At 43.5% G+C, this 15,434-nt stretch overlaps 1 protein-coding gene across 3 annotated transcripts in view; it reads left to right on the forward strand.

Moving 5' to 3' along the window:
• The window catches only part of trim67 (tripartite motif containing 67), a 74,519-nt gene that overhangs the window by 48,517 nt on the left and 10,568 nt on the right, over positions 1-15,434 (forward strand). Inside the window, exons 5-7 of one of the 3 annotated variants that reach the window (XM_061930002.1) lie at positions 11,239-11,392; positions 12,138-12,188; positions 12,309-12,395. In XM_061930002.1, the coding sequence (XP_061785986.1) occupies positions 11,239-11,392; positions 12,138-12,188; positions 12,309-12,395 (292 nt within the window). The remainder of the gene's footprint in view (positions 1-11,238; positions 11,393-12,137; positions 12,189-12,308; positions 12,396-15,434) is intronic. The other 2 variants (XM_061930003.1, XM_061930004.1) reach the window with 2 other exon arrangements.

The raw sequence follows: 15,434 nt of genomic DNA on the forward strand, positions 1-15,434 counted from the left end.
ATGACGTTAGTTTATTTGCACAACCAGGTCTTTGTAGTTACATTTAAGCATAGCAACCATAAAAGAACACTAACTATCCATCCATCCATCCATTTTCTACCGCTTATTCCCTTCGAGGTCGCGGGGGGCGCTGGAGCCTATCTCAGCTACAATCGGTCGGAAGGCGGGGTACACCCTGGACAAGTCGCCACCTCATCGCAGGGCCAACACAGATAGACAGACAACAATGTGATCTTATTCTTTACGTTTAGTTCTGCTCTCAAACGCCACTAATATAGTAGAGAGTAATCTCGGTGGCATCAAAAAAAGTTTTTCAAACAGATCAAATGTTCACAACAAACATTTTACAAAGTGATTGCTGCAGACTCAAGCTGTCTGATTGTAGTCCACAAGATGATGATAGTGATTTTTTTAAGAGCCGTTTGCTTCGACGCACTTTCGTTTTTTACCTGACTTTATTAACTTTATGAACCACTTATTTCGGGACTCTATGAAAGCCCTTTCCTATCTCTCTATTTGAACGACTGGAGCACCTAAGAACAGAACAGCAATATGCATTTTCTGCTCAAACTCTACACTCACCCTCACTGGTTTTAATGCTACGCTCTAGCTGCATGACCATCGTGTGAATTAGGCTGCGAAGACGAAAAACGAATGTTACGTCATAAGCAACCCAGCAATAGCCATGCTGCCCACCCTTATCTGCATTGCGGGATTCATGACAAACAATGCTACTAAGATGGGGCAGAGAGACTCTTCCGTTGTTTGCTAACACTTTGCTTTTCCATACGTAAATATGTAAACTAGGGGTATCTCAAGTGTGGCCCCGGGGCCATTTGCAGACTGCAGTTGTTCTTTTTGGGGAGTCCCTATCACTTAATGTCATGAGGAAAAAGCTGAAAGGTTAATCAAAAAAATAATCTAAAAAAATGTGTTTTTTAATATACTGTATGTACTTTGGTACCTCAACTTATGAGTGCCCCATCTTATGATTTTTTTTTTGGATATGCCCTTATTTGCAAGCCAATTTTGAGTCACAAACCTCTCTGCTCTATTCTATTGTTTAACACACACACGCACACACACACACACACACACACCCACACACACACACACACACACACACACACACACACACACACACACACACACACACACTCACACACACAAAATTGTATTTGTTACCTTCTTGAGACCTCTGAAAAATGCCTACCTCTTTAGGACCAGCCTTTCTAGATATATAAATATTTGTATTTACAACAATAATAATATATACATACTATGCAAATATAAAAAAGGTAAGCTGCTATGTCCGTGTACCTTCATTCTATTTCCAATTCTGCAACACAAATAATAAAAAAAAAAGTTAAAAAGTTTTTTTATTTTTACTATACAGTATATGGCAGATTTGAAAACAAACAAAAAAAGGGTTGATTTTCATTAAAATGTTGCCATAAAATTAGATTTTGTGCTGTTTTCCTTCTACGGATTTTTATTTTTCCAAATAAACACAAAACTCCAATTCATGTTTATCCAAAATGCAAAAATGCATGTTTATCTGTGTGATGACAAATTGAACTGGAAGCAGTATTTTAGCTTTTACTTCGCGTTTAGCATGTTTTTAGCATAACGCTAACATCTTTGTTCAGCAGGAGTCCTATTGTCGTTTCATTAAATAGTTGACCAACTTTTGCTTCAGAAATGAAAATAGAAAAAATGGCCCAAAATTAGTTTTTTGATTTGCATTTGAGAATTCGAAATCGAATAAACGGAATGTACACAGACCCTTTTACTCAATTATTATATTTTTTGAATTTTTTTGTTTGTAATTGGTTTTTAATCTTCATTATTTACTTCAAGTTATTACAGTATGTCTCTATATACATATTTATTTTTTAAATTTTGGCCAAAGGGGGCGCTTTTCAATTCCTTACACACACTTGTTATTACATATGATGACCAGAGGGAGAGCACTTCAAATTTTTACACACACTTGTTATTTCATATGTAGACCAGAGGGGGAGCACTTTTAAAACTGACACACAGTCAATTTGAAAAATCCCTCCTTTTTGGGACCACCCTAATTTTGATAGATTTCACCACCAGGGGTGCAAATGAGACATTCTCTATTAGGTTTTCCGTATTGGGACCATGATTTCGGTCTTAACTTGTTCACCGGTCCTCATATGGAAGGTGTTTTTCCTTGTTGGTGTCTCAAGAAGGGTATAAATACAACACACACACACACACACACACACACACACACACACACACACACACACACACACACACACACACACACACACACACACACACTAGAAAGTATTGTTAGGATTTGATCACGGTGATCCCAGGATGCAGAGACGAGAGGCAATGTTGAACAATAAAAAGGGGAATATTTAATAAGTCCAACAATTACAACAAAAGGCGATGGGGCAAAAAAAATGCACACCATGAATAATCAACAAAAACAGGTTCCACAGTGGTCGGCAGGGAGGTAGGCCAGGGCGCACTGAACACAGCAATAAGTCCAACACTAAAATCCTCTTTACCTCAGGGGGGGCTAGGAAGCAAGCACAAAGAGGTGAGGGATTACAGGAATAAGGAGTGGCAACATACCGGGACTGATGAAACGAAGCAGGCACATGCACGTGGGAGGTGCAGGAGACAATAACCGGCGAGGCCAAGCTGACCGTGACGTGCCTATATACCGGAGTGCTAATTGTGAGCAGGTGTGCATCAAGGTCCGCCCCTCGCCGAGGACAAATCACTAGAAGCACAGGTGTAGACAAGAGGAGAAAGCAGGAAAAACACTAAAAACACAACAGTACCCCCCCCCCCTTAATGGACGCCACCTGGCGGCTTACCTGGTTTCTCCGGAAAGTGATCATAAAAGGTAGTTAACAGTGAGGGGTCTAGAATAAGTGAACGTGGGACCCATGATCGGTCCTCGGGGCCGTAGCCCTCCCAGTCGACCAGATACTGGAAACCCCTGCCCCTTCTCCTCACATCGAGAATAGCCTTGACTGAGAACGCGGGATGGCCATCAATAAGTCTGGGAGGTGGAGGAGGCACCTCTGGAGGACTCAAGGGACTGGTGGAAACGGGCTTGATTAGAGAGACATGGAATGAGGGATGTATCCTCAAAGATTCGGGAAGGCGTAGATGCACGGCGGAGGGATTAATGATTCGCTCAATGGGATAGGGTCCAATAAATCGTGGCTGGAGTTTCTTGGAGTCCACTTGGAGAGGTAGATCACGGGATGACAACCACACCATCTGACCGGGCCTGTAGTCTGGTGCTGTGCTGCGGTGGCGGTTAGCGAGGCGCTGGTTGCGTTCTGAGGTGCGTAGTAGTGCAGACCGGGTATTGCGCCAGGCTTGATGTGCACGGTGCAGGTGGGCAGCCACAGAAGGGACAGTGACCTCGGATTCCAGAGAAGGGAAAATGGGAGGTTGGTAACCGTAGGCAGAGTGAAAGGGTGACATGCCTGTAGCAGAGCTGATGAGTGTATTATGGGCATACTCGATCCACGGTAGATTGAACGCCCAGGAGGCTGGTTGCTGGTGACAGACGCAGCGGATGGCGGCCTCCAGATCTTGATTGGTGCGCTCAGTCTGACCGTTTGTCTGCGGGTGGTATCCTGAAGAGAGGCTTGGCGATGCTCCTAATGATTTGCAGAATGCCCTCCAAACTGCAGACGAGAATTGTGGCCCTCTATCCGACACCACATCCACCGGGATACCATGCAGCCGGAAAACATGGTGTACGATCAGTTCTGCCGTTTTGAAGTGCAGAGGGTAATTTGGCAAGGGCTACGAAATGGGCCATCTTGGAGAAGCGGTCCACCAAAGTCAATATCACAGTGTTGCCCTTGGATGGTGGAAGTCCTGTGATGAAGTCCAACGCCACATGTGACCACGGGCGGGAGGGGATGGGGAGTGGGCGCAGAAGACCAGCTGGTGCCCGGTGTGAGGCCTTATTACGGGCACAAGTGGCACAGGCGGATACGAATTCCCTGGTGTCGGCCCTGAAGGTTGGCCACCAAAAGCGCTGGGACAGGAGGAAAATGGTACGGGTAATGCCTGGGTGGCAGGCGACCTTGGAACTGTGGGACCAGTTCAGCACTTCTGGACGGAGCTCTGGGATCACAAACAAAAGTCCCTGAGGGCAGTTCTTAGGAGAGGGGACGTTCTTGAGTCCCTCCTTAACACGGCCTTCAATGTCCCACTGCAACGCTCCCAGCACTTGTGATGGCGGAATGATCATCTCGGTCTTGACCTCTTCCTCGGGGCAGGAGTGCATCCTCGACAGGGCGTCTGGCTTACCATTCTGGGAGCCGGGGCGGAAGGTCATGGTGAAATTGAATCTGGCTAGGAATAATGCCCACCTTGCTTGTCTGGGATTGAGCCGTCGAGCAGTTCGAATGTAGGCCAGATTCTTATGGTCTGTGAATACCACAAAAGGGGTCTCCGAGCCCTCCAGCCAGTGCCTCCATTCTTGCAGCGCCAACACCACGGCAAGTAGCTCTCTATTGCCGATATCATAATTGCGTTCTGCTGGTGTCAGGCGGCGTGAGAAGAAGGCACAGGGGTGCAGCCTCTGGTCGGAGGTGGAGCGCTGGGAGAGAACAGCCCCCACGCCGGAGTCAGATGCGTCAACCTCGACAAAAAATTGAGAGGAAATGTTAGGGTGGACAAGAACCGGTGCAGAGGTGAACGAAGACTTGAGTTTATCAAAAGCAGACTGAGTCTCTGAGGTCCATAAAAAGGGGAGCTTAGTGGAAGTCAGTCTCGTTAATGGTTCAGCTACTCTACTAAAATTACGGATAAAACGACGATAAACATTTGAGAAACCTAAAAACCTTTGGAGGTGCTTTCTAGACGTGGGTGTGGGCCAATCAACCACCGCCTGGATCTTCGCTGGATCTGCTCGGAGTTGACCCCTCTCAACAATAAAACCCAAAAAAGGAACAGACTTGGAATGAAAAACACATTTCTCAGCCTTGACATACAGACGATTCTCGAGAAGGCGTTGGAGAACTAAGCGGACGTGCTGAATGTGAAGTTCAGGGGTCGGCGAGAAAACGAGGATATCATCCAAGTAAACTACCACGAAGCGGTCGAGCATGTCACGCAGGACATCATTGATGAGGGCCTGAAAAACGGCAGGAGCATTGGTGAGGCCGAAAGGCATGACCAGGTATTCAAAGTGTCCTAGTGGTGTGTTAAATGCAGTTTTCCATTCATCCCCTTGCTTAATTCTGACTAAGTGGTAAGCATTGCGGAGGTCCAACTTGGTGAAATGTCTAGCAGCGTGTAGTGGGTTGAAAGCTGAGTCGAGAAGCGGAAGAGGATACTTATTTTTAACAGTAATATTATTTAGGGCTCGGTAATCGATGCAGGGACGGAGTGTCTTATCTTTCTTTTCCACAAAGAAAAAACCGGCGGCTAGAGGAGAGTTGGAGGGACGGATGAGACCAGAAGCGAGCGAAGTGGTGATATATTCCTCTAGTGCATCTCTTTCATGTTTTGAAATGTTATAAAGACGGGATGAAGGGAGTGTGGCACCAGGGAGGAGATTAATGCAACAATCATAGGGACGGTGTGGAGGTAGCGACAACGCGCGGTCCTTGCTAAAGACTTCTTTAAGGTTGTGGTAAGCAGTTGGCACAACCGATAAATCAATAACCTCCTGGGTTACGACGCGTGTGGGAACAGTGTGAGGGCATGCGGACCGCAGACAGTGCGTATGACAAAAAAGACCCCAGTTAATGATAGTGGTCTTGACCCAGTCAATATGGGGATTATGTTTTGCTAGCCAGGTAAGCCCGAGCACAACAGGAGCCGAACGAGAGGGAATGATAAGAAAATTGATTGACTCAAAATGGTTACCGGATAATTTGAGAGATAACGGCTGAGTTTGATGGGTGACGCTCGCCAGGTGGCCTCCGTCGAGGGATCGGACCACTCTAGGTCTGGGTAATTTAGCAACGGGTATAGAAAAATGTTTAACAACAGACTCATCAATAAAATTGTCATCAGAACCTGAGTCAATGAGCGCCCTAATGTCCAATCTCTGGTCCTTATCCCAGGTAAGTATGCCCGTGAGTTGAAGCCTAGATAATGTCTGACCTGTAGATGGCAGTAGAGGAGCAGGGTCGGTCGCTGGAGGAGGTGACGCTTGGATGCGGCGAGGAGGTGACGCTTGGATGCGGCGAGGAGGTGACGCTTGGAGACGGCGAGGAGGTGACGCTTGGATGCGGCGAGGAGGTGACGCTTGGATGCGGCGAGGAGGTGACGCTTGGATGCGGCGAGGAGGTGACGCTTGGATGCGGCGGCGGGCAGGACGAAGAGGACAGTGGGTGATGCGATGCTCAGCCTTGCCGCAATATAAACACAGCTGGAGACGAAGGCGACGATCTCTCTCAGCTGGAGCGAGACGATTTCCTCCGAGCTGCATTGTCTTCTCTTTGTATGATATCGGCGGGGTATCGACACTGGGTATCGGCGCGAATGCAGTTTGACGCGCTCCATGGCCACTCCCATTATATGTTGAAGTGCGGAGTCTCTCCTTTTCCCAGTCAACAAGGCGATTTTCAATCTCCACCGCCAGAGCGACGAGCTCATCAAGGTTGTCGGGAGTTTTAAGCGGGATCATCTGCTTCCGGACTTGGTCAGCCAGACCGAGGGAAAAGACGTCCACCAATGCGGAAGTGGGCCATCCACTATCAGCCGCAAGCCTTCGGAATTCGATGGCGAAGTCCGTGACGCTCCGCTGTCCTTGCTGCAGACGAAGTAATGACCGAGCTGCCTCACGTCCTGGCCTTTCGCGCTGGAAAATGTTCTTCATGGCTTTGGCGAACGCGGCGTATGAAGCACACACGGGAGATTGACGCCCCCATTCCGCGGTGGCCCAGGAGGAAGCCCTGCCACTCATATGGGACATGACAAAAGCCACACGAGCTCTTTCGGAGTAAAAAGATGTTGGTAGCAGTTCAAAAAAAATCTCACACTGGGTGAGGAAGGATCGCACGTCACCTGATTCGCCGGAGAATCGCTCGGGCTTGGAGAGTGGAGGACAAGCAGCAGGAGGGATGTCGTTAGGCAGCGGATTATCTGCGGGACGAAGATGGCGCAGTTGGACTGCTGGGTCGGCCGAGGGAGAAGTCATTGCCTGCAGCGCGGTGAGTACATTTCCCAGTTGTGTCTCCAGGGCATTTAGGCGAGAGTCTTGGCGTTCCCCAAGCAGGCTAAACTGTTCTTCCTGTTGGCGTAGAGTTCTTCTGACCGGTTCGGTCTCTGCGGGATTCATGATGTGGCCGGTTATTATGTTAGGATTTGATCACGGTGATCCCAGGATGCAGAGACGAGAGGCAATGTTGAATAATAAAAAGGGGAATATTTAATAAGTCCAACAATTACAACAAAAGGCGATGGGGCAAAAAAAATGCACACCATGAATAATCAACAAAAACAGGTTCCACAGTGGTCGGCAGGGAGGTAGGCCAGGGCGCACTGAACACAGCAATAAGTCCAACACTAAAATCCTCTTTACCTCAGGGGGGGCTAGGAAGCAAGCACAAAGAGGTGAGGGATTACAGGAATAAGGAGTGGCAACATACCGGGACTGATGAAACGAAGCAGGCACATGCACGTGGGAGGTGCAGGAGACAATAACCGGCGAGGCCAAGCTGACCGTGACGTGGCTATATACCGGAGTGCTAATTGTGAGCAGGTGTGCATCAAGGTCCGCCCCTCGCCGAGGACAAATCACTAGAAGCACAGGTGTAGACAAGAGGAGAAAGCAGGAAAAACACTAAAAACACAACAGGTATTTTATTATACATCAAATGGGGTAAACTCTCTATGAAATATTTACCAAACAAAATCAAGTGAATGTCAGTTTAAAGCAAGAAGAAAATTGTTCCTTTGAACTAAAAAGAAGGGAGAAGTCAAGCAGTGAAGCCGTCCCTCCCCCTTAGCTCCTGGGCCTAGCCAGCGTCTGCACTACAGATTTTTCTTACAGAGTGCAAACACATTTAGCGGCTCTATTGCCATTGATTTTTTCATAGCGGTTTTCACTGAGAAGGTTAACTGCAACCTGGAAAAAATAAAAGTGTCGCATGAGGTCTTTGTCAGTGCAAGAGTCGCGGTAGTCCAATTAAAAGTGCAAAGGGTTAGCATGAATTTTCAAGCTGAGATCAAATTACAGTGTTGAGACGTACACATTAACTTCCATTTAGCTTGCCTAAATAATTAATGACATGTTTAATGGTTGTAACTGGAAACTCTTAGATGCCAGAAACATAAAACATCGGTCACACAGGCAAAACCAAATTAGAAGCAACAATAAGAGGGCTGTATTAAAAAAAACTGTCCTTTATTGAGATAGTAATGCTTAATTTTATTGTTGATTAACAATGTTTATTACTGCGATTGTAGTTTTTGCCCTCATTAAACCTATCTGCACTCCAAGCTACAGTCACAATATTAAACATATTGCTAAACACATACAGTGCTAATGTTGTTGTATACATACAGTGCAAGTTAAACTAAATAGGTGAATAAAAACATTTTTTAAATTATGACAGATTAATCTAATTACGTGGAAAAGTGGGGTCCAAATTGCGGCCTGGATCACTTGTTTAATTAGCCTGTGGCACATTCTTAAAATGGGAAAATATATTGATTTTGCACTGGATTATCATTTGCCATAGATGGCTTCTTTTCACACCATTCCTCACCATGCAGATTGTTGACATGTTTGTCCTCAAAGGAATGTCCCATATTCTTGAGATACAAATAGGCCTAAACTGCTGACTGCGGGCCGGAAGAAACTGCTTTCCTAAATTGTGCCATGCATTGTTCGGTCCGTCAAAGGTCGTAGCGGACCTCATGACACATTGTCACCTATAGTGCGGCACAAAGCTGAGATGCAAACTGTTTTATTTCTCACCACTAGTATTTCTATGTTGGTTTATGTCTATTAATGTTCTCATTCATCCAGGTCACAGTCATCTCAGGCCATTCAATCGATCGCAACTGGACTGTTTGGTTTGTTTTAGAAGACGTTTGCCTCTCACCCGAGTACGCTTCATCAGTTCATGCTCACAGACCTAGAATGGTCAGATCTAGTCTTAGACTTAGATTGGTCCAATCTAGTCTAGCGGCTGGTGCCAAAACCGCAAATTTTTATACTCCAAAACCAGCAGAATAGTTTTGCCCTAACGTATTGAGAAAAAACAACTCTTTTGATGCAAATGAGCAATCCTACCATCCAAGCCAACGACAGTCGTTGAAGTGTAATTTACCCTTGTTAGCATTGAGGTATCGTGTGGCAGAACGATCGCTGTGGATCGACTGCTACCAGTCCAAAATAGTCAGAATGTTAGCATTCCATTCTGTTGGTTTTGGAGTATGTATATTTGGGGTTTTGGCACCAGCCGCTAGACGAGATCTGACCGATCTAGAAAAACTGAGCAGTCCAGTTGCGATCGATTGAATGCCCTGAGACTATGTTGGTTTAGATTTTGCTTTTATAAAACTAAAAATACCTAAATCCCCCCCCCCCCCCTCCCCCTTTGTTCTCTGACTTTTAAGTATGCAGCGCTCAGTGCAAAAAGATTGGACACCCCTGCATTAAATGTTGCATGTATACCAGTGACGTGCGGTGAGGTTCATGGCTGGTGAGGCACTGACTTCATCACAGTCAGATTTACAAACATATGAACCCTAAAGAGTATCTTATTCACCATTTGATTGGTAGCAGTTAACGGGTTATGTTTAAAAGCTCATACCAGCATTCTTCCCTGCTTGGCACTCAGCATCAAGGGTTGGAATTGGGGGTTAAATCACCAAAAATGATTCCCTGGTGCAGCGCCGCTGCTGCCCACTGCTCCCCTCACCTCCCAGGGGGTGATCAAGGGGATGTGTCAAATGCAGAGGACAAATTTCACCACACCTAGTGTGTGTGTGACAATCATTGGTACTTTAACTTAACTTTAACTTTACACATACAAACTGTAGCACACAAAAAAAGCACATTTAATAAAAAAAATGTTATTATGGTCTTACCTTTACTTATAAATGAAGTCCATGCGCCGCTCATTATGACCAAAAGCATCGATAACTTGTTCATAGAACTCTTCTTTATCTTTTTTTAATTTTAAAAGTCTCTCTGTCTCGATGGAGATCTTCTTTTAATTATTACCTCCTGCTTCGATTGAAAGTCCAGTTTAGAAAACTGTTTTATTTTAGATATGTAATCCTCCATGTTAAAAGTCCAGGCGAAAGGAAAAAATAAACGATTGCTAACTTGCGGCTTGTTGTCACTTATTCTGCAGCCGAGTAGTCGCAGAAATGATCTCTGGGATCACTAGCGCCCTCTACCACCAGGAGGCGGGATTACTGCGAGCCTCAGCCAGCGCGTCTTCGCAGCAGTTTTATGATTGCTCAGCACAAGAAATACGTTACACACATACAGTTGTTGACAAAATACACTGTACATTATATACCTCAGCTAACTAAACTATGGAAATGTATAATATAATTCACATAGCAATACGGTCTCACTGCACAGCAGGCCAGCAGTTAGCCGAGTCATTGCGCAATCCATGGTAAGGCTCAACTGGTTGCTGACTCACCGCAAGTGTATTTGAACGGCAAATGTGAAAATTCAGCGATTTTGAATAAAGATAATCTAATACTGGTGAAGTTAAATAGAAAGTAACTTTATAGTATAATCACTGGATACATATAACAATTTAATATATTTTTTTTCTTTTTACATTTTTTTTCTTTCCATGATGGCACGTGAGGCCCCGCCTCACCAGCCTCCCCTGACTGCACGTCACTGATGTATACATAATGACTTGAGTGTAAATCTATTTATATATTTTTTGTCCAAATATACATCCCATATAGTCAGCTTGCTTCTCGCTACTTCTGGATACTGAACAAGGTTTGTAATGCATCATTTTTTGCTCTTGGCCTTTTATTTGCAGAGTGGATTAGTGGAAAGTGTTTTTCTTCATATTTGGCAGTTAAGAAGTACAATTCCTTAAATATTTGAAATGTGCAAATGTGCTGATTTCCAATTGTTATGGGAGATGGAATGAAATCAGACAAACAGAATGTATCCCAAAACAGAAGAGTCAGCCAGCCATCTTTGAATATCAACATTGAATGCAGATGCTCTCATTTCCTTTTCTCACTAATGTCTTACCTTCATTGCAGATCTCAGACGCCCTCATTAAGCGGGTAACGTCGTCTCAGGACCAGTGGGTCAAAGGTAACTTGGAAGCCAAGGTTGGCCCCGAATTCCACCTAACCCTAAACACAGACTCACTGCTCCAGACCATCCTGCAGCTGGACTTCTGCCAAGGCAAAGGTAAAGTAGACCTTTTAATTCCTGCTGTTTAGACTATTTTCACTGGTATTACGGTCAATATTAGGGAACCAAAATGACATAATAATTTTGTACTGTTACATTAAGTATAAATAAACCCTCCCAATGCAGCATGTGTAATTATGGGGATGTTGCCATTTGTGTTTTGTATCCTTAATGACTTGTAAGTGCACGGTGATAATAATAATTACAGTAAAAGCATACTGGGGTATACGACTGCCACATCCGCAGATTAAATTCATTGCTGCATAATTCAGTCTTACATAATGTGAGTACTCGCAGTGATGATGCGTCAGTGGGTTTATAACAGGCTTAACATACCTCCTATTTGACATGGAAAAAAATAGAAGACATCATTGTCCTAATCATCCCCCTGAATGTAGGCTCACTGTCACAATATTTAAGACTGTGCTGTGTTTTAAACAATTTAATATGGATATGATTACATTGTGAATTGGTAAGACACAATACAATGTATAGTCCACAGGACAAAAGGTACAATTAAATATAGCCCAGAACATTACAAAGGATTATGGATTAGAACAACAAGAATATATTCTAAGAAAAATGTTAAAAAGCTATAATATTGTTACAATGTTTTTTATTTATGCTATTTAACGGCATAGCATGTTTTGAACTTTGGAATGATTATTGGTTAATACAAAAAAGAAGAATATCAAAGTGGCCCCACATATTCTCCCATTTTTCTGTATGTGGCCCTTTGAAGGAAAACGTTTGGACACCCCTGCATTAAGAGTTACGGTGGACACCTCTATGGGTAAATATATGCTGATGGTTATCGTAACTGGGGCCTTTCAGAAGATGCAAATGCACTTTAGGGACTTGTAAGTAATACATATTGATACTCGTGTGTGCCATTGCGACGTGGTATTTCCAGATGTGCAGGAGAGCCCCTTATTGAAACAAATGCAGCAGGCAGCAGCAGGCAGTGGTGAGGCTGACACCGTGACAGAAAGTCCAGGAGGTATTTCAGAGAGCCTACATGTTGTAGAAACCCTGTTCTCCGTTCTTTTCCCCAAAATGATTGGCTCTCCCTTCCAGTCAGTTCTTTATCAATCACACCCCCTCCGGAAGCCATCTAGGTTGGAAACTTGCCCGTCTTCCTACCACCTACTTCCCATAACCCACGCATGGTTTTGTTATTTTTAAGCTCTTTTATATTAAATGGAGCACTCTTTAGGATGGCACCAAAAAATCCTACAGTAACACAATTTATAGCCTCAAGTAGTTGCCTGTTTAGCTTTTAACCGTGGACATTTGGATTTAAAAATGACTCTCTCACCAAAAATATCAAAGAATTGGTCACAGTTGCAAGAACAAAGAACTACCTTGGCTATAAATGCTAATGTTGTCCTCAAATATCCGTATTCAGGAGGTCCTCGGTCTACGTACGAATTCCGCTGCTTGGTTACCATCACTGTCCATTTCATAGGAGCAGATCCTTTTACATGTTCGATGCTACCATCTTTATCCTTCATGATGGTTACGGCGTTTGAGCGACTCGGACTGGGAATGCAAACATTACTGATCGGTTCCTTTCCACGCACTGCCAGCAGAAGAGACTAAGTAAACATAGGGAAACTAAGAAGAACAAAAGTTATCCTTCCTCGATGTAGCATCACACTACTACATTTTCTTGCACCGCACACACACACGCATCTAGTTCTGTTTTTCTTTTTGTACAGCATTAGGCCCTTTTCCACCAAAAGTTCAGGAACTTTAGGTTCCTGTAGAAGTGTGTGGTTCGTGTTTCCACTGCATTTCACAGTTCAGGGTAGTTTATACAAATCAGGCTGATGACGTATGGAGGAGTGGTTTACTGTACTTCTACACTGATACCATGTAAATAAACAGACCATATTTTGGTCACAGTTATTTTACTAAAATGTAAGTGAATGAAATATAAAGCAATAATATACAAAACGATATGATTTAAAAAATAAAGTGTACCGAATTGTTCTTAAAAATGTCAGGCTTTTGTCCGCAATGTCCAACATTCAGAAAGTCGTCCTCTCGGTAAATGATGAATTCATGAGGGTCAGGCTGTGGTCCGTTTCAGCTGTAAATAATAATATATAAGTAATAATTGTCAATGTTAGCATTAGCTTGCTAGCATTAGCATTCTGTTTACTCAGGTTAAGGCTAATAACTACACAAATGGAGTGTCACTGACTACTCTTACAACATGTAATAAAGTAAATAGTTAATATTTGATGTTATTTACCTTTGTTCCACTCGTGTGCCGCCTCCTTTATTTTACATTTGTCCAACAAAGTCTCAGAGTAGTGAAGTTATTCATTATTAACTCACATTATGTTTTGCATATGGTGAATGTTTATATTCATCTTGGAGAAAGCAAATCAACAAGTTTAATTAAATAGTGGTATTTCAGTTTGAGTACATAATAAGATAAGGCCCCTTAGTTTGATATTCGCAGGTGGATTGGATCACTTCTCGTAGGAAAGAGGCCCTAATTGGGACTTTGGAATGCAAAAGTGATAGCCCTATCTTTGAGAAGAGACTACATGTTCAGCCCAACGCCAACATTTAAGTTATGACTTAGAGAAGTTGTTTTTCAGACACTTACACACAAACTTCTCCCTTTTATTGTCAGGATGCGCTCTCCTGACTTAGCATACACACACAGAGACAGGAAGGGGGAATATAAAAACTGACGGTTTGGCTTCTCCAAGTTAGGAGTGCATCATTTTCTTGACCTGACCTCCTCCAGGAACTGCAGTCCTGTATAATGACACTCGCTTGTAATAAAGCAACTTTTGGTTCAGTAAAGCGTCTCCGACGTTTCTTTTTATCCAGCCCCACTGCTGTGTCACCCTTCTGTCCGGACGAGGATAACAAGACCAGAAATACACATCAATAGTAAGCAGCTGAGGTCGTTGCTGAATACTCCTCAGTAAATAGGTTTAAAAGAATCTGTCCACTTCTGGTGGCTTTCGCGTATTGACATGATGTTTGTAAAAAATAATACAACAACATTAAACTGCATACAGTATAATTGAAATACTACGGCTGAGTAAAAACACTCCAAGATAGTTTCACTGATCAGCATTCTTCAGCACAAAGATGCCCCACAAAATCGAAAAAGCTGCTTTCGGTCTTCTTTCTGTCCGTTGTCAAGTTTGTTGTAATAGAAATACACAATAAATAAGAAATAAACTAGTCACTGCGTATATTCTGATGGCGGTCATGTGTTTGAAAATAAGTTTTAGGAATGACCCCAACTTTGTTCAACCAATCAGCGTTTGACAGCACAGCCCGCCCACTAAAAGGCTCTGGGTAGCATCCAAAAGTCCCACTGAGCAGGCAGGAACTCCGAAAGGTTCCTGAACAACTAAATCTACCCTGATAGTGTTTGTTGGAAACGCAGAGGGAACTTTATTTACCCGGGTAAATGGAAAAATTACTGTAAAAGTTCCTGCGGTGGAAAAAGGCCTATTTGATAACATTTGGTAGTGCGTTATAACCACAAATCGTCGTAACACGAGGACCGCCTGTAATGATTGTTGATTCTCTGTCTCTGTCTTGACTGCTGCCTCCCCATCTTTCTGTGTCTTATAACTTGTCTTCTTTTGAATTAGAGAATGATGAGCTTTTTAAAACATATATATTTTCAATCAGTTCCTTATAATGTAATTGGACAACCAGTGTTGAAAAAAATATGTCACACTGACCCCCTTTATCGTGGACGGTTACAAGATATGGTCAAGCCTTTACTGCTGACCAATTTTCGTTTCTTGAATGAACTTAGAGCTTGATTTTTTGATGCCTTTTTGAAATAATCCCCTTGATTTGCACTGAAGCTCCTATTCCATCTTGTTGAAAGACAATCCACAATTAAGATAAAGTTGTTTCTCTGATCCGTCCCATTCATTTGCTCCAATATGGTTTAGAGATGTCCGATAATATATTATCGGCCGATAAATGCGTTAAAATGTAATATCGGAAATTATAGGTATCGTTTTTTTTATTATCGGTATCGTTT

This window comes from Nerophis lumbriciformis, linkage group LG34, assembly GCF_033978685.3.
Source record: "Nerophis lumbriciformis linkage group LG34, RoL_Nlum_v2.1, whole genome shotgun sequence".
Taxonomy (NCBI): Eukaryota; Metazoa; Chordata; class Actinopteri; order Syngnathiformes; family Syngnathidae; genus Nerophis; species Nerophis lumbriciformis.